General features: G+C 44.6%; 8 protein-coding genes across 8 annotated transcripts; 1 reads left to right on the top strand and 7 right to left on the bottom strand.

Annotated features, from left to right (window-relative positions):
* Positions 1-2,807: 2,807 nt before the first annotated feature.
* Positions 2,808-4,617, top strand: V1512DRAFT_209917 (WD40-repeat-containing domain protein; the record flags this gene model as incomplete). Its single annotated transcript, XM_066913485.1, has 3 exons — positions 2,808-3,110; positions 3,159-3,385; positions 3,438-4,617. 3 exons carry the CDS (start codon positions 2,808-2,810, stop codon positions 4,615-4,617), a joined length of 1,710 nt encoding a protein of 569 aa, XP_066770641.1.
* A 491-nt stretch (positions 4,618-5,108) lies between these two features.
* Positions 5,109-8,431, bottom strand: V1512DRAFT_248683 (uncharacterized protein; the record flags this gene model as incomplete). The annotated part of the gene is made up of 3 exons (XM_066914566.1): positions 5,109-5,645; positions 5,701-7,338; positions 7,388-8,431. 3 exons carry the CDS (start codon positions 8,429-8,431, stop codon positions 5,109-5,111), a joined length of 3,219 nt encoding a protein of 1,072 aa, XP_066770640.1.
* A 429-nt stretch (positions 8,432-8,860) lies between these two features.
* V1512DRAFT_248682 (RTC4-like domain-containing protein) lies at positions 8,861-10,321 on the bottom strand (the record flags this gene model as incomplete). The annotated part of the gene is made up of 1 exon (XM_066914565.1): positions 8,861-10,321. One exon carries the CDS (start codon positions 10,319-10,321, stop codon positions 8,861-8,863), a length of 1,461 nt encoding a protein of 486 aa, XP_066770639.1.
* Positions 10,322-10,552: 231 nt separating this feature from the next.
* Positions 10,553-11,046, bottom strand: V1512DRAFT_248681 (transmembrane proteins 14C-domain-containing protein; the record flags this gene model as incomplete). The annotated part of the gene is made up of 5 exons (XM_066914564.1): positions 10,553-10,678; positions 10,725-10,783; positions 10,828-10,892; positions 10,938-10,996; positions 11,044-11,046. 5 exons carry the CDS (start codon positions 11,044-11,046, stop codon positions 10,553-10,555), a joined length of 312 nt encoding a protein of 103 aa, XP_066770638.1.
* A 169-nt stretch (positions 11,047-11,215) lies between these two features.
* On the bottom strand, positions 11,216-12,009 carry V1512DRAFT_227445 (DAD family-domain-containing protein). The gene is made up of 4 exons (XM_066913874.1): positions 11,585-12,009; positions 11,476-11,533; positions 11,362-11,425; positions 11,216-11,313 (listed from the first exon to the last, which is right to left on the bottom strand). The coding sequence occupies exons 1-4, from the start codon at positions 11,882-11,884 to the stop codon at positions 11,247-11,249; spliced, it is 489 nt and encodes a 162-aa protein (XP_066770637.1). The 5' UTR covers positions 11,885-12,009; the 3' UTR covers positions 11,216-11,246.
* Positions 12,010-12,330: 321 nt separating this feature from the next.
* Positions 12,331-14,465, bottom strand: V1512DRAFT_265012 (pyridoxal phosphate-dependent transferase). The gene is made up of 3 exons (XM_066916810.1): positions 13,736-14,465; positions 12,869-13,686; positions 12,331-12,822 (listed from the first exon to the last, which is right to left on the bottom strand). Exons 1-3 carry the CDS (start codon positions 14,207-14,209, stop codon positions 12,567-12,569), a joined length of 1,548 nt encoding a protein of 515 aa, XP_066770636.1. The 5' UTR covers positions 14,210-14,465; the 3' UTR covers positions 12,331-12,566.
* Positions 14,466-14,542: 77 nt separating this feature from the next.
* V1512DRAFT_209820 (uncharacterized protein) lies at positions 14,543-17,621 on the bottom strand (the record flags this gene model as incomplete). The annotated part of the gene is made up of 3 exons (XM_066913482.1): positions 14,543-16,819; positions 16,870-17,320; positions 17,371-17,621. The coding sequence occupies 3 exons, from the start codon at positions 17,619-17,621 to the stop codon at positions 14,543-14,545; spliced, it is 2,979 nt and encodes a 992-aa protein (XP_066770635.1).
* On the bottom strand, positions 17,622-17,861 carry V1512DRAFT_197725 (putative calcium transporting ATPase; the record flags this gene model as incomplete). The annotated part of the gene is made up of 1 exon (XM_066913168.1): positions 17,622-17,861. A coding segment is annotated over one exon (240 nt), but the record flags the coding sequence as incomplete, so codon positions are not given.
* Between the last annotated feature and the right edge of the window lie 873 nt (positions 17,862-18,734).

Below are 18,734 nucleotides of genomic sequence, written 5' to 3'. Positions count from 1 at the left end.
AATTTAACTAAGGCATCACGAGAATATATATGCTACAACATATCAGTCTGACTAGTAAACACATAGGGGCTATCAAAATTTTATTAAATGAAGACCGCAAGCACTTACTGAACCTTTGATCAATTTTATCATGCACATTATGCGTTGGTGCTCTACAATTTAAGTCTCGTAACATTTATAATTTGATATCATTTCTCTATCGAGCACGATTAGCAATGAGCAGCGCACCAGCAAGAAGTGGTGGGATATAAGGTAGCGATTATTAATACGTGTGCTTTTACTTTTACATCTAAATTTCATGGCATTGTAAAAAATTTTAAAAAATTACAATCTTCGAATCTTCCAGTTTCCGGCAACCAGGCCACAAGATGTCTAGCCAGACACACCACAACCGCTGCTTTAGTTCCCAGTACAAAGCAAATATCAGTCCAGCTATTTCTGTCTGATCCAAATCAAAGGATATTGAGCTTCTGTATTGAAGTCCTAGTGGTATCATTGGACTATGCCCTTTTCGTATTAAATGTCCGGCGTGCCGGGCAAGCTTTTATTAGGAAGCCTCCATTTCTCCCGCAGTTACAATTTTGAGGGTCGAGCGCACAGATGTATATTAAACTTTCTAGAAAAGTAAGCATCTGGGCATAAAGATGTACGAGTGTGCCGCAACTATGACAGTTTTGACAGAACGTCTGTTCAACTTATAATGGTTTAGGGTTTAAGCAAGATGTATATGGGGTCAAGATCAATTCTATTCTCTGTCAGTTCTCGTGAGCCTCATATTGGGAAAGTGTAGTACTTGTTGGTACTGAATGTGCGAACTTGCTCAACCAGCATACTTTATGTTACAGAGAGTAGATTTTGAATTATGTTTGCATCAAGTTTAGCTAAGAAAAGCCCATTTGAAGGTGCTATAATACAGCTTAATATGTGGCCTACTCTTCTGTTGTTTTGTACTTGTTATTATGGCATATTATGGAAGATTAGACAGGGTTCTTTCTGTGTTGAAGCTAATCCCACCGGCGATTCGATCAGATGACCCAGCAAGTACAAGCATTGACGTAGTCAACATTGACAGAAGTTGCAACCGCCGGCTATATATAATAGTGCGAAGCTCGGATGGTGAATAGTTTGTGTGTAGACATACTTGAACAGGCATTGGTAATTAGTTCAAACTACAAGACATGGCCACATTGGTTGCATTTGAATACAACTAAATGGTTTACATGATTTTTGTCAAATAACAAAGCACCAGTGCTCATGTTTCGCAATGTGCAGCGTAAAGGGGGTAGTCTGACTTGCAACAACGGTATAGAAGCCAGAACACGTATGCGGGATTCACTGTTTATATTCACGATCGTCGATTAAGCTTTAAGGGTCTGAATCAAATAAAAAGCAATAAGGATGTTCAGGCTTCTGTCAGTCATGTCGATAGGCACTCATTTTATGCGACTCGCAGCGGAAGATGACGCCGGAGAATTGCGGGTCCTGATTCAATTCTGGTGTTAGCTATAAGGTATGATCTGCGCAAAAAGTGAATCAAATTCAGGGGTTCTGAGAAATTGCAGTTGCGATCGTATAAACTTTAACTTTAATTTATGCACGTTTCATTACGTTTGTTTTGGAGCTCTTCCCCGGAGTCTGTCTGTTTGAAATACGCACGTTTTGACGTTCCATCTCGCAAGTTGCGGATTGACATGGATTTATAGGCGTACAGGCCAAGCGCGCCGTATCTCCCCTTAATTGTATTAACAAGCGCGTCTGTGTCTGAGTGTTTTTGCCTCAAGTATAAACAACCCTCCCAGCTGCCTCGTATATCTGCGTCTGCCAGCTATGCTTTCATACATTTATTTAATTTGAAAACTATGGGGCTGATTGACTTGTTTTTGAATTGGACCAGTCGTAGGCGCGTCGGTGGACTAGTCGAAAAAGCGACTGAAGACGTGAAGAGAGAGTCTGATGACATTGAAATTATCGAACATTATGCTGGAGCTACGATCTTGTCTCGCTTGAAAACTGGAAATCCTGAGTAGGGTAGAAACGATGATTCGAGTGGTGCAGATGGACTGACGGTACGCAAAATGTCGGTCCTGCCGCTGTTGCAGTTTCCGCCTACACATTGATGTGGGCGCGAGGTATTCACATACGATATAAACGAGCACATATCATTGCACTGTGTGGTACTACTGGGCGTCTATAGACGTGATTTGTCTTAAACATATGCCAGTTGGCTTGTTTGGGAGCATCAGACAAGCTAATTATTCGCAGATCAATCAGTAAACGCGGTTATTGCTGGGTTCCCTGAGCAATTGGTTCTGTCGCTTAAGTTAATTTGTTCACGCGGACATTTCGACCACAGATGTGTTCAGTTTGAGATGACTATACCAATCGATGTCTTGCAATTCTAATGCTGCAACGCATTGTATTGCAAATCAATTTACATTATAGAATATTTCAAGTCTTTTGTCGCTTTTAGTGAGGTAACTGACATTATCGGGTAAGGGTTTAACATTTTGACGTCATAGTACCAAATGATGATCAATTCGTACCAATTAGGAGATATTGATTAGCAAATTTTTTGCGATAATGTCAAATCAATTATTTACTTTAGTTTGTTTTAATTTATTCGTATTGATTTAATGTGGCGCGAAATTAGTATGGTGTCATCCAAGAAATGGAAGGGAAAAAAAATGTTCGGAACCTAAAAGTCCCAGCTACAAAAAGTTTGCACTCCTCGGTGCTCTGCAACAAAAGTCAATAATTTTGTATATACTCGACTTGTACCACACGGCAACACTATTTATCTTTGAATAATGGCAAATCAGTTTTCAAAGTCAGCGCCATCATCGACCGGCGGCGGATTCGGAGTCGGGTCGCCTAGCAAGAAACAGAAGAAAGCACAAAACGAATCGGTGAACAGCAGCAAGAAAGATGATGTTGAGTTGGCATTAGAGCGAGCAGTGTTTGGAGATTTGGATGGGTATGAAGAAGGACTAAAGGAAGCTGCAGAACCTGAAATCTACGAATCAACGGATGAGTCTTCAGATGTATCTGATTATGAAGAAGAACAGGAACAGCAAGAGCCAGCTACGTTTGCGAACATTCAAGACGACGATGTACGTGAAATTTACAATGAATTTGTTGATCTGGTCTAACGTGTACAGTTGTTTGTAGTAGATGGAATCAGCGATGGTACACTGGCGGTGATGTCTGAAGATGCTGTGCCAATGAAAGTCTCAAGACAGAAAAGTTTTTCATCCGCATGGGTCGACAGTGATGACGAGCGATTGAGTATATCTCTAGCATCTACTGATAAAATTCGGAAATTGCGAACAGAAGAAGGTGAAGATACAATTAGTGGGAAAGAATACAACGCCAGATTACGATCTCAGTATGTAAATCAAGTCATGAACATTGAGAAACTGTGTAATTGACAACTTTAGATTTCAAAGAATATACGCCGTTCCAGAATGGGCCGCAACACAGAAACGAAAAAAAGCAAGCACTAGCGGTCAGTCGGGCTCGGAGACAGGGTCAAGTTCCGACGAGTACGAGGCCGAGGACGACGAGGAGCGGGCACTTTCAGCTGATCCACTCAAGGTCCTGCTTGCGAGCACAGACAAGTATACTTCTAAATCAAAGTCCAAGCTTTTGCCATCGTCAGTGTTGGACATTGCTCGACTGCGTGACGCGAATCAGCAAGCACCATCGCAATCAGCTGTCCAGACACTGTCGTTCCATCCCCGGCTGCCCTTGCTTCTATCTGCAGGTTATGACAGAACACTGCGGATATACAACGTTGACGGTAAAGTGAACGCGCTTGCGACGTCGTTGCACATTCGGTCTTCCCCAATCCAGACAGCACAATTTCACGTTGATGGTAGACGGGCATTTGCCGGCGGCCGACGAAGATACTTCTACATCTGGGACCTCGAGTCCGGTGGGATCGACAAAATCACACGCATGTATGGCCACGAGCGCCATCAGCACAGCATGGAACGGTTTAAACTATCGCCGTGCGGCCGGTTCATTGGCCTGATTGGCTCCGGCGGGTGGATCAACTTACTAGATGCTTCATCTGGCCAGTGGATTGCCGGCGCCAAAGTCGAAGGCGGCCAGGTCGCGGATTTCGCATGGAGCCCTGACGGCGGCCGGATGACAATCGCAAACTCGGCAGGCGAGGTCTGGGAGTGGAGCACCGCTGAGCGCAGGTTCGTGTCTCGGTGGGCCGACTACGGAGGCGTTGGCATTACGACCCTCGCAGCTCAGCGTAACATGGTCGCGCTCGGAAGCCAGAGCGGGATTGTGAATGTATACGACATGGCGAAGAAAGACGACGATGACCGGCCGAGCCTGGTCGGCACGTTCGACAGTTTAGTTAACTCGATATCAGGACTGGAATTTTCTCACGACGCACAAATGCTTGCGTTCGCGTCCAGGTCGAAAAAGGACGCGTTCAGGTTCGGACACGTTGCGTCGCACACGGTCTTTAAGAACTGGCCAACGTCTGGCACACCGCTCGGCAAGGTCACCTCGACCGCGTTCAGTTCCGGGTCTGAGATGTTTGCGAGCGGGAACGAGGCTGGCAAGATCAGACTGTTTAAGCTTAACCATTACGCATAAGGTCATATTAAGTTCTTTTTTTCATTTTATTTGTATAACCGTTACTACGCCGCGCTCATAAAAACACAAACGGAACAAAAAAGCATGGACTTATTTTTTATTATAAAAAAAAAGCGAACTTTGACCAACACATGAATTTTGTCAACATCAAATGATCAAACCAAAATGTGATTGACTGCATTAGTCCTGTGGTTCTAGTCCAAGAGCGGGTTAGGGCTGGAGATTAGGCTTTTGCCGGCAAATCAGACAAACCTTAAATTGTCGATATGAACCGGTTTTTTAAGAGTATCGTCACACGTCGCTCTTTTTTTCCGTTATCAGAGCTCGGATAAATTAGCCACAGCCACCGCCTCAAAGCCCAAGCAGGTCATGGTACCGTAGAATATAAAGCTTTGACAGTTTTGACAGATGATCCGTAAACTCCATATATTCCAAAAAATTAAGTACAAAAAGATCTAGAATAAGAATAATAATAATAAAAACTGTACAATTTATATGTTTCCATTATGTGAATTTTGCGGTCCTGGCGAATCACTCGATAGCACAACTGGCAGCGCCGGCGCATTAGCAACATACCCGTTCATTTCGACAAACTGTAGTGTTGAAATCAGTCCGTCGTTAAGCGACGAAGACCCGGTTTCGGACGCAGGTGAGAGCGAATCGAGTGGTGAGAGTTGCTGCCCGGCTGTAACAGGGCCAAGCATGCTGTAAGATGGGCCGTACAACGCATACTTGCCCGCAGACTCTTCGCTTACGGACCTAGACCGGTCTCGCTTGATTTGCTGAAGACTGAACGAGTTGTCAGCTGATAAAGACGCCAGTCTCGTTTCGTTCTCGATTAACCATCTGACAATCATCGACTCAAGCTCGCGCAAACTGTACGGCTTTGCCAGATAGTCGTCCATCCCAGACGCAAGGCACTTTTCTCTGTCCCCGGCAATGACACTCGCAGTCATCGCAACGATTGGAACCGATCTCACGCTACTATCTGGATGCTGACGCAGCATGGCTGTCGCCGTATACCCATCCTATTCACATGATTAGTATGCGCTGCTGTTGTCTCGATCTCAATCTTTAACTTACAATGACCGGCATCTGACAATCCATCAAAATCAAATCCGGCGCCGCGTTATGCTTCATAAAATCAAGGCACTCTTTGCCGTTTAACGCAGTCAACACCGAAAACCCCATTTTTCGCAACGTCTTCTTTGCAATCTGCTGGTTGATCAAATTATCTTCAACCACAAGAATGCGGGTACTTTGTCTATCCTTCTTTGGTTTGCATTTAATTTCCAGATCCGCATCTTTTGGGTGTACACTCATAGCTGTAGTACCTGCGACGTTGACCTTCAACGGAATCGTAAACCACACGGTCGTGCTGTCACCGTATTTACTCGTAATGTTGATTTCACCCCCCATGAGCTCTACCAGCCGCTTGCAAATGGCTAGTCCAAGTCCAGTACCTTCATGGCCACGTGCAACCGAAGCATCTTCTTGTTTGAACGGCTTGAAAATTTCAGGCAACGTACTTGCCCTGATTCCAATTCCTGTGTCCTGCACCGTAAATTTGATAAATTTTTCGTTTTGTTCACTGCTTTTGCGGTCATCGACTTCAACCAAAAGTTTGACATGCCCAAGTGGAGTGAATTTGAGCGAGTTGTGTATCAGATTGCTTAAAATCTGGTTCAGTCGCCCGGCATCGCCGGTTACCTCGGGCCCGATCTCATCTAATGCTATATCTGAGATAAACTTCAGGTTTCTGTTTTTCGCGTCCATCACTGCTGACTTGCAAGTATCCGCAAGCAGCTTCTTCAAGTTGAATGGCGCGGCATAAATGTGCATAAATCCAGCCTCGACCTTTGAGAAATCCAACACGTCCCGAACCAAGTCAAGCAGTTTATTAGCTGAAAACAAAATGTTGTCAAGATATTCTCTTTGTTCGCTGTCAAGATTCGTGACTCGTAGTAGCTCTGCGAGACCGACCACACCCGCGATCGGGGTCCGAATCTCATGACTCATGGTCGCCATAAATTGTGTCTTCATCTGGCTTTCGGCCAGCATTGCGGACTCCTTCTGTTGAAGCATTGTGACTTCCCGTGTCCGCGCTTCAAGTGCGAGATTGGCAAGCTTGCGGTTCGTAATGTCTGATGAAACTCCAATAACACCGACGACGACAGACGTGTCAAACTCGATGTCAGACTCTTCCTGAATAAACTTTTTTGACATTTTGCGCTTGTAAATTGGCATGTAACGAGTGCGGATCCATTGGCCATCGACCGCAACCTCGCTTGAAACTGTGACGACTTCACCTTTGAGTACCTGTCTGATGGGTCCACAAAAGGCCGGAGACGTGGCCGTCGCAGTCTCCGCGTTGACGCCAACCACAAGTAACTGTCCAAGCGTAGAATTCTGCATGCCTTCACTCATTGTGACTTTGAAGCTTTCGTCCACAGACCATATTGAAGTATCCGAGTTCATCACGAGACACTGCAAATGCTCTCGTAACCGTCTGGCTGCAAAAAGCTTTGCAACCTCGTCAGTCACGTCTGTTGATGTACCAACTGTTCGATACAAAACACCGTCATCGTCCAATAAAGGCACGACTCGGTTGGTCAACCACCGATAGTTGCCATCAACTTCTCGCACTCTAGTTTGATACTTCAGCTCGTGACCGAGTGGGAGCTCTACTCGGTGTAGTCTCTCTACTGACTCTCTATCTTCCTATACTGCATCAGTAAAACAATAACAGAACTTCTGTAATCCGTCTTACCGGATGAATGTTTCCAAAAAATTCTTCATATCCAGTATCAAGTGTGAGCCCATAATCAGTCATGTTTGGCGAGAGGTATATGATCTTATGTGGAGGCTCGATAACCCAAACATATTGTGGTAAAGCGTTAAAAACGTTTTCGAGTAGTGTCTCTGTTTTTCGTGTTGATTCTTCCGCCTGTTTGTACCAGTAAGTGACATCACGAGCAACAGCAATGCCACCTATCCGTTCCGGATTTTCTAATTCTTCCGAATATATTGGCTGACCGGTGACTTCAAATACCCTAGGTTCTGTTGGAGACATGTATTTGCCAAACCTGAATGTAAAAGGAGTCCCATGAATGCAAAGTTCGTCAAAGAGATATTCGTTCTTGTCGAGTTTACGGATAAACTTGTCATCCCATAGCTCAACGTCTTTGAACCAGCTAAACCTTCGACTACCGTCAAAACTGAGGCCGGGACCCAAAAACTCGCGCATGCACGTGTTTGCCAGTGTAACTGAACCATCTACCGAAGACACCACGACAGGCATGTCAACTAAATCAACAATCGAATCTTTCATTCGCGATAGCAGTCTGTGTTGCCGTAGATAATCTGGACTGATTGCTCTGTTTAGTTTAATTCGGTCTGGGCTATTATACACCTTCCAGGTTGACTTTTGTGCCATAACGTTCCCTATCAGGCTGCTATCTCCTAAGATTGTAGTCACGACAAAACTTTCTGCTCCTACTCCAAACCTCCGTACATCGAAATCGAAAATATACTCACTTGTCGTTTCTTCTCCTTCATCTGATAGGATAGCTATTTGATATGTGAGGCAACTATTAACAGAAACAGCATCAAAAGCCTGTTTAGCAGTTTGTAAAACTGTATCTGGAGATGAAGGCGGCAGATTTGTGACTATTCCTTCTAGAGACCTCTCAACTATAGCGAGTTTTAGCTGATCAAACTTCAGACCTACTAAAGACTTCTGTTCCGAGTTTGGACCGAAGACTTTCTCGAGAAAGATTTCATTCATTACATCAGTACAAGCAATAACTGACATATCATGATCGAATACTATCTTCAGTACATCAGTAGTCAAGAAGCACTGTAACACAATCTGAAGTGTCCTTTGTGATGGCTTATCCATTTTGTCTTTTTCACGAACAAAAAAAAAGTGGAAGAATTGAAGCTTAAGACTGAACAGCGATCACGATGAGCGACAGTGTGGAGACGATCGAGTCGAGTTTTTCTAAGTCGAATTCTGTCTTAAAATGCCGTGTAATATGCGACACAAACTAAAAAGTAAACTAGTAACTTCAACCGAAGATACGGAAGCACGCTAAATACGCGCGTCGGATAGCACATATTAAACTTTACAAACGGTGCACGGATTTTTTTAGTGGCGATCATTGATTTTCCATGTCGTGTTCGGAATCCGATCGCGGTTGGTTACACACAGAGGTAAAAATAAAATAGAAAATCTTAAATTCTATCTCATTAACGATCCAAGTCTAGCAAGACTTTTTGCACGTGATTCGATCTGAGCATTTTCAACCACATAATGATCAATTGGCTTTGTTGATTTCAACTTTGATCGTATCGGAGACGTCTGACTAGTTTGCCCAGTCTCGTCTTCCTCTTCATCACCAAACATCGCTCGCCCATATTCGACACTTTTAACCCTAATATCCATCGCGTGCTCTCTATCAACACCCTGATCGTCCATAATCAATCGGATGGCCAGTTCTGGTACGAGCACCGCAGTAGCGTATCCTGTAATCGATATGCTTGAAATCCATGTCTGCTTATGTCGCCGAATTAGCTCTCCGGCGTGTCGAAGCGCGACTCGCAATAAGATGCCACTGCCTCGTAGTCCATAATACCCAGGCAATGCTTCGTCAAATCCTTCTTCAAGTTGGGCAAGTGCATCTACGCGACGTCCTCGTCGTAGTCGCGTACTTTCTTTACATTTCTCATGGAACTCAGAGTGTTCACGCTCGGAAATAATGTTCTCAAGCACCGAACTCAATTTCTCTGCCCGCTCTTCAAGCTCCGTATCATTTATCACGGTCGGATAATTTTTGCCCTTGGCTGATTCCATTACTGACTCTGAATTATGTGCATTGCATACTGCATACGATCTTCGCAAGCTGTCAGGATAGTTCACATATTTTGCTCGAATTTTTTCAGACAGCTTAAACCCACATATAGGACAGACAAGCAGCTTTTCATCTGCATTTAATGCTTCTTTGAAGGCTTTTGCGTCCTCCTTTTGACGCATCAGTTTCTCACGTTCTATCCTTCGTTCTTCTTCGGCAATTTGTGACGATTGAGGCGAAGATGACAAGAAGTTCTCTCCTCCCAGGCCGAGACCTTGGTCTGAATCGTCGTCCATTTGTCTTGGTGACGATAATAAATTTGTTCGAGATAGTTTCTCGCAGTTTGCAAGACTGCTCTGTGTCGTGCTAATCATACTTTTGAATTCGTCTACATATCGTTGATGATCTGTTTTGGCCGGTCCTCGCAATGGAACGTCAAGTTTCCAATCCTCGTCACTCATATCTAATCGAACCGAATGATTTGAGATCCCTTGTCTTCGTCGGCTGTATTTAATGCTAGAACTGTAACTTCTCTGAGATGTAAACTGGTTTGATCCAGCGTCGGTTTGAGATGAGTCTAGAAATGAGTAGTCATTTGTAGGCGCACTTATCCCTTCAGATCGAGTCGCAGATTTAAAAATCTTGTTTGGTGCCAAATTAGCTTGTGCATATAGATCTTTAAAGTTGGATGCTTTCGCTCTCTTGTTCTCTTCTCCATCTGTAGTCTCTATTCTGCTCTCGACCTTGCGCTTCCCGTCGCGTATATTTTGATGGTCATCTGCCAATAATCCATTAGATCCGAATAATCTAGTCTGCCGCTCGCTACTAATTCTTGAACTGTTTGACTTCATATATCGTATTATCGCAAATTTCTCATTCTTCTATATTTTGTCACGCGCGTCTTGAGTCGCGTCTCGTGTTGACATCTCAAACCCTTTCCTGCCCCTGAATTTCAGACTGTCGTTCACAGAGCTCTACTAAGCGAAAACTACTTGAATTATTTAAAGGGGAGAATTACACTAATTACAATATCGGACACATTCGTTCAAACTAGACCACTCATTCTTGAATGTGTGTGACAATCACATGTAGAATTGCTGATACTTCTGTGCATAGTAAGTACCAGCAGCAAGTCCAACAAATGACAAACCAATCGGTACTGGCTTTTTCACTTTGATTGCTCGCGGTACACTTGCACCGATGAGAAGCTATAACAAAGTCAGCGCATGTTTAATTGACCTTAACTCTGCATACCAATGATCCCAAAAGCGCAGTGTGAATTCCATATTCCTTGTTCTCTTTCAATAAATATCCTGTAACGTCAGGATTGCTTCAGATTCTACCCTTAGAAACTTACCCGCAACTCCAAAAACAATTCCAGTTGCAAGACCTCCAGCAAGAGAAGGAATTGATTTCTTACGTCTAGCTCGGATCAGCATTAAACCGCCTTAGTTCAAACGTTATTACCCATATCCTACAACACCACCAATAGTGCAAAGAGCGGCCAATGTAAATGCTGGATGTTCCTTCAATATTGATATCAATTTTATGTTTAATTTGAAGAAATACGTACCATTTTGAATGCGCTAAATGTGCTAAACTAGTGAATATAAGTAAGCAAGTCAGACTTCACGATGTGCACGAAGTCGTCTGATTATATAAACTCTATTTGAACTACTTCCTAGTCCGCAATTATAAATTACAGTTAAGGCAACATCGATTGCTCCATAATATATGTAAAAAATACACGGCAATAACTTTTATTAACAAATAAATCTAATTTATGAAATTGTAGGCAAAGAAATGCAATACAAGACTACCAAATATAAAGTCCGCAAACGCCCTAGTTACGTTAGCACATTTAAATCCTATCAATTCAACAATGACATACCGTTCTGGTGACACCTTTGAAAACTGCTTTCCGTTTAACGGATTGGCTTGCATGCGAAGTGCAGCTAATTATCAGTCAGTCTTGATCCTGCTAATCTCGTATATCAATACTCACCAGCCAACACAAACTGACCAACTGTAATACTGAATCCAGCTAAAAACGCATTAAATGGCTAAAAAGTTAGCCAATCCATTTAGCCTTGAAATCATCAATTGATCCTTACATAGTTGCCAACAAGTACACAGTACACAAACTGCACAACTCCAACCGCCACCAAAAACACCATAAACGCGTCAACAAACTTCAGATTCCGAGGCGTGTCAAGAACATAAGTCTTTATTGCCTGTTCTACTATAGCTCGAGTGTCGTGCACCGCGCTGATTTTGCTAGCAGCAGTCGCATCTGAAATCGAAGTACTTGACCCTGATTCAGACGATCCGACTGTTCCTGTTGACTGTGGGCTTGACTTCAGCGCAGCGTTAGCTGCCAATTGTTGCCGTAATTTCTTAGGCGTCGGTGCCATGTCTTGTGTTTGCGAATGTGATTAGTTTGATTGATCTAGATTACTTGAATACCAAGCCAAAGCTGTTTCATCAAAACAATACCCTAACCCAGATATCGTGCAAACTTCTGACGCTCACAACACGCGACTTGACTTTTAGTCACATAGCACAAGCTCTAATTCTGTGGTTGGCTGTAGTTCTTTTCTGTATGTTGTTGCTGTAAAAAAATTTTACTGTTAAAATCAACTAATTTATGTGGCCCGGCATATTTCATCAAAGCAATTTCAAACGCGAGAACAATTTTACTTTACTCACAACTATGCCAATCCTTCTTTTTTATCTTCTGTTATATAAAAGCTATATTGCTAGTTCTCCCAACAACACGCTCTGTTTGCTTGAATGTACCGGTCAAGACGCCAGCATTGCTCCTTACATTCGATTTATTCTAAAATACATGTAGAAAACACTACGCTAACTCATGATGGTTCATTACAACCAGCGCACACAAACATGAAAAAGAAGCTACTGATATAAGCCAAACGCCTACACTAAATCCAAATATCAGGAACTCTACAGTGTGTATGCTACTGAATCATGCTGCTGCAGTCTTGACACTTGTTTAGTGCTTCTATAAAATGACAAACACACTCCATTTTAAAATCCTAGCATTTTTAAGCTTACACATAGCCTATCTAAAGACATCTAACGAAATGCACAGTTGAGGACTTCACCAAACCGCTTGATCGCGGTCATCATGTTCTCTGGACTCACAGACGCAAACGTGGCGCGGAAATACACTCCGGTGGCATCTGCCTCTGCAACCTTGAACCACGCGCCTGGCAAAATCAAAACCTTGTTTGCAATGCTGGCATGGAACAGCTCGACCTCTATAGCCGAAATGCCTCTATGGTGGTGCGGATGCTTTGTATGGTCGACTTTGATCCACACAAACATTCCCCTGAACCTCGTTAGCCTCTATAGTTGTGTTTGTAGAGTGTACATACGCGCTCGGAACCACCCAATGGCAAAACTCTTTCGGCAAGTACGTGTCCATCGCGCACAGAAGGGCGTTGCGCCGACTGGTGTACTCGGCCCGCAAGTTCACAAGCCAGTCAAGGTATCCTTCCTGCCCCCATGAGTTTTGCAGAATAGAATGCAACACAGCGGTTGACATTCCAGACGGAAACTGGAGTCCCACCTCATTATGGCGCAGAATCCGCTCGATAAACCGTGCACTGGATGTGATCCATCCGCACCGCATGCCGGGCGCAATCACTTTTGAAAACGAGTCCAGTCTTATGACTCGGCCCTGCGTGTCGATTGACAACATTGAAGGCACGAGCGTCTGCAAAAACTCGGAATTTAACTTGGGCACGTTGACGGTCTGGAAATCGGACCCGGGAACGTACTCAGACATTTGCAAGAAATAATACGGGTCGTCCTCGACAATGAGCAGATCCTGCTCAACCGCTACCTCGTAAATTGCTTTTCGTCGTTCAAGACTCATGGTCGCACCGGTCGGGTTCTGGCCCGTAGGCACGAGATAAATCGCTCTTGGTCGCTCGAGCCCGCGCACTTCAACATCCCATGTCGACAGCAACTCGCGCAACGAATCGGCGCGCATACCCTCGTCGTCAACTTCTACTCCAAACAGCTTAATCTGCAACGAGCGCAATGCTTCAAAAGTTTCCGGAAACCCATATTGCTCGACAATAAAGCCTTGGCCCGGATTCAAAATCATTCGAAACACGGTCTCCATCGCATGAGTGTTGCCGCCCGTCAAAATACAATCCCAGTCGCTGTATTTGGGATTGTGCACTATCTGCTCACTGTTAGCACAAGCCGTTGTGTTGTGTGCCATTGCAAATTACCTTGGTGTGCTCTTTAACGAACTTCAGTAGATCCTTTGCTCCAGTTCCTTGCTCATACTGCAAAGCGTTGCTCAAATCATAATTAGTATATCCTTTAGCCTTCCCGTCTTTTTCCATCAGCAATTGATTCAAATCAGATAGAAGCCCATCACCACGCCAGACTCCTTCAGATCTGCCCGCCGCAGTCGCCGGCTTCGGTGTCGGCGCGCTAACAGCAATTTTCTCAATAGGAAACAAAGATACTGAAGGCAACCCGGCAGCAAGCGACAGCAATTCGGAGTCACCGGTCAGGTAACTGGTTGACAGCTTGAGCAGACTCTTCTCTCGCGACCGTGACTCAACAGACAAGTGATGAGATAAATCTAACGCGAGCGGCCACTCGGATTGAACCGCCGGCTTCACAGCCGGCAACTGGCCTATTTCAGTAGCTTCAATTTTGCCTTTGTCAGAGTCATGTGGCATTGGTGGGCTCATCGTGAGCAGTGCATAGACTGGAGAATCTAGTTCAAGAATGAGAATCTGTATATGAAGGTTTCCAACATGTAAGTATTCCACGGCATAAACAAGGTTTTTGTACTTTACCAGGGGTATGCGGCTTAACGTATGATTCACCGAATTTTCATTCTAGCCCGGCCAGGCGAACTTCAAATGCCGACCAACCCGGCTGTCTACATTACAATTCACGCTCTTTTCTGTGTTACAACTTCATTTGTTCTTAAATTAAACACCTCTGCCAAATTTCCACTAAAACATATACCAATATAATGTCTTCCTACCTTATCAAATAGAGAAAATGAATTTGCGCAGTCAATGATGGAGTCGCTTGGTGTGCACAGCAATGTCTTCCTTATCTGCCATGCGACCACTGACATGAGCACGACTAGGATATGCGACAGATTCACCGGAAACAGACGATCCGCTTGAGGTCGACGCCGAGTCGCCGGCCTCGAGATCTTCAACATCAATCGGCAGCAAACCAGACTTGCCAGACCAGAGCCCGGTGCGGCGCTTGATTGCTTTCCAGGTCTCGATCACCATCAAGTAGATGGCGCACGCACCTGCGACAACACCCCATTCCCAGCTGATATTGCTGTGGTTGAATACTTGCTCGTTGATGACTGGGATGTAAATCGCCGGGAATGTGATTACAAAACCACCTACCACAGCCCAGAACAGAAACCGGTTATAGTACAAGGCTGGGAAAACAGAGAACGGACTTCTGTGCCGAGACGGGTCAAGATTAAACAACGATCTGCCGAAATGCTTAACTTCCCACGCAGTCAGCAACAGCAGAAAGGACAAGTCGGCAAATGCGGTGGCGCGCCCACGGAAAACAGCATGGCAACTCGCATTGACTCCGTCGTTGCACTCATATCCAAGCTGTCCACCATTTCCGGCATATATGACGATGATAAACGAAGCAAGACACAAGACACCCATGGCAGTACCATAGATCATCTTGTCGGTAATGACTTCCCAAGTGAACACTCCAATCTTTAAGTCATGTGGAGGACGAAGCATAATGTCAGGTTGAGCCTCTTCCATACCAAGGCCCATGGCCAAAAAGGAGGAAGTGATCATGTTGACCCACAAGATCTCGAGAGGCGACAAGGGAAACACGGAAACACCGTGCTGATCTTTAAACGCAAGACCACAGAGCAGCAAAATGACTTGAGAAATGTTTGAAATGAGAAGATGCACCAAAAACTTCTGAATGTTGTCAAACAGACGACGACCTTCTTCGATTGCACGAACAATACCGGCAAAATCATCGTCAGTCAGGACCATATCACTAGCATCTTTCGCGACATCAGAGCCATTCAAACCCATCGCAATACCGACATCGGCGCGCTTGAGCGCAGGAGAATCGTTGACACCGTCGCCGGTCATGACACAGTAAGCGTGACGACGGTGAAGAGCTTCGACCATACGGACTTTAGTCGATGGAGCGCAACGCGCAATCACAAATGGCAGTTCAGGCATGGCGTCGACTTGAGAATCAGACAACGCATCAAAGTCTGAAGCGACCATGACTGCATTGTTTAAATTCTCGATCGGCATGGATTCGGACAAAATACCAACTTCGTACGCAATAGCACGAGCAGTTCCGGGGTGATCACCAGTCAACATATGAACCTTGATTCCAGCTTTCTCGGCCTTCAGCACAGCGCCGCGGGTCTCAACACGAGGAGGATCATAAAGACCAGCAAGACCAATAAACTTGAGATTGGACTCGACCTCATCACGCTTGGTAAAATCAATCTTGGCATCTTCGTCGATAACACGGTACGCAATACAAAGGACACGGAGACCGCTTTTGGTCAACGAGTTAACACGATCATGAAGCAAGTCGTTGTCATAACTAGACGGGTCAAGCGACTTTGACACAGCTTCGACCGCACCTTTTGCAAACACATATTTCTGACCGTCGGGAGATTTGTACACAACACTCATGCGCTTGACGAATGAGTCGAAAGGATGTTCAGTCACGAGCTTCCATCCTTGCTCTTGCAGATCCTCTCGACCATTCTGGAAACGCATAGCAAAAATCTGCAGACTGATTTCGGTCGGCTCGCCGTGAGCAGCCCATTCGGCCTGAGCCACGTCGCCTGGAACAACGATTGATTTCTCAGTTTCTTCAGAGATCGACTTTTTAAGTCCAACCACGGCCAAGCTACATAGACTGATAGCTCTCAAAAATGTGTAGAGACTGTCAGCAGTCTTACGTCTAAGCAAGTCTGCAGCCTCGACTCGACGGCCGGTGATTTCAAGAAAACCAGAGTATGGGGAAAATGGACTGGTGGTACTTGCGAGAGTGATTGTTGAGTCTTCACCCATACCTGGAATCCAGACACGACGGGTAATCATCTTACCTTGGGTGAGAGTACCAGTTTTGTCGGAGCAGATATCGGTTACGCCGCCGAGTGCTTCAAGCGCCTGCATCTTTCTGACAAGAACGTTGCCTCTCGCCATAGCCTTAGTTGCGACAGACAATGTGATAGTCAAGACAGCGATTAAAGACTCTGGAATAACAGCAACTGCAACACAGATACCATAGATCAAAACGTTATTGTCAATGTTCCACTAGTTAGAGTTAGTATTACAACAATATCACGCGCTTGAAGAATGCATACCTTGCTTGCACTGAAGACAATAATAGCTAACAAGATAGCAAGGGCAAAGAGAAGGATAGCAAACTTGGACAAAGTAACTTGAAGAGGAGTACCGACAAGGCCAAGTGTTTTTTTGGTGACATCCCAAAACTTGCGGAAAAACGAAACTGTCTGAGTTGTACTCGCAGACGAGACCGAGCTAGTATCGTCGCCGGTACTCTTGGTGCGAGACGCGGCTTGGTTCGATTTTAGCATCTGGGCAATCTTTCCAACTTCAGTACGCATGCCCGTTCCAACTACAATGCCGGTACCACGACCTTTAGAGACGGTAGAAGAAGAGTAACAGATATTAGTACGATCAGCAATAGAGATAGCTGGATCATTAAAAGTGACTAATGGGGATTTTGCGACCGCGACAGATTCACCAGTAAGTAGTGCTTCATCGCACTCTAGATTCATTCCTTCAAATAATCTGTATAATCAGTCAGCACATAGAACTATGTATGCACCCCAATCGTTTACCTCAGATCAGCCGGGACAACGTCACCGACTTGGATTTTGACGATATCGCCTGTGACGATATCTTGTGAAGAAACTTTAATGAGCTGGCCGTCACGAATGGCGGTAGCAACCGGAGCGGACAGCGAGAGTAAAGACTGCATAGTCTTTTCGGCCTTCCAGTCTTGTACGAATCCAATGACAACGTTGAGCAAGATGACAGCAGTAATAACACCGCCTTCGATCCAGTCATGGGTACCGTAGGACAAAGACATGGCAAGGACAAGAACTAAGGTGAGAGAGTTCGAGACCTGTCTTAAAAGAATACCAAATAGCGAGACACCTCCTTCGCTTTCGAGTACGTTCTTGCCGTCTGTGAGCAGGCGGGAAGCTGCTGTAGATTCCGAAAGACCTGACTCCATGTCAGTCTGCAGCATGGCAGCGATGACAGCCGGCGAGACAGTGTGGGGCGGAGCACTTGCATTATGACAGTGGTGATGATGGTGCTCTTTGGACGAAAGCTCAGTGACCTTTTCCTTTAATTGCTGTTTTGAAGATTCAATATCAGCAGTTACAAGCGGGGGCGGCTTGTCTGTAGTTTCAATTTCTTCGGTACTTGATGGAGCTTGGGTGAAGCCACATATACCAGATGACGATTCGGGCGGATCATTCGCTTCAGCAGAGGAAGATACGTTGACCATTCAATAAAAAGTCAGTTTAAGGTAAGAAGTTGAGAGCGAACGAGCCGAGCTGAAAGATTATTGAGATACCGGGTAAAGGTAAGTTAGGGAGGAGTTAGGAGGAATCGAGGCCGGAAGGACAAGGCACAGGATTTAAAGGTTCGCCCCGGACCATTGTCTCAAACATAGTGCATGCTGGGCAGTTACGCTAATCTGAATTAAGACTAGTGCTTGTACCTTATTTCTTAGCTGACAGTACTTTTATTTCACTGCCTCTTTGTTAAGTAACGATGTCATAATTTGAGTTCTACTGGTATGATATGATAATCAATTATTGGTTAAGAAATTCCATAGAAAATAGAATAAAATAGAAAAGAATAAATAAATAAAATAGTAGAAAATGATGGAGTAATAGTGGATAGGATTTGAAACATCACGATAATCTGGTCTCGGTACTGTCCTGACGCTTTGTACGCCAAGTACCGAGGATTATCAGGACTTCAATATACATTATCAGTATGTATAGAAGTATGGGTATCTATTGCCGGGGTTTGTTATTTAAAATACACTATTTAAGAGAAGTGCTATACATTACAATTATGAAGTGACAATGATCATTAACGCGTTGGGACTTCAGCACATGACCATCACCCCCAGAGTGACGTATACTATTAACCCTGCACAGGCCCCAACCTTAAATAACTGTAA

The sequence above is a fragment of the Lipomyces arxii genome (assembly GCF_038497795.1).
Source record: "Lipomyces arxii strain Phaff 12-163 unplaced genomic scaffold V1512scaffold_12, whole genome shotgun sequence".
NCBI classification, from domain to species: domain Eukaryota; kingdom Fungi; phylum Ascomycota; class Lipomycetes; order Lipomycetales; family Lipomycetaceae; genus Lipomyces; species Lipomyces arxii.
The sequence above is the reverse complement of the archived record's forward strand: the minus strand, read 5'-3'. Positions and strand labels throughout refer to the sequence as shown.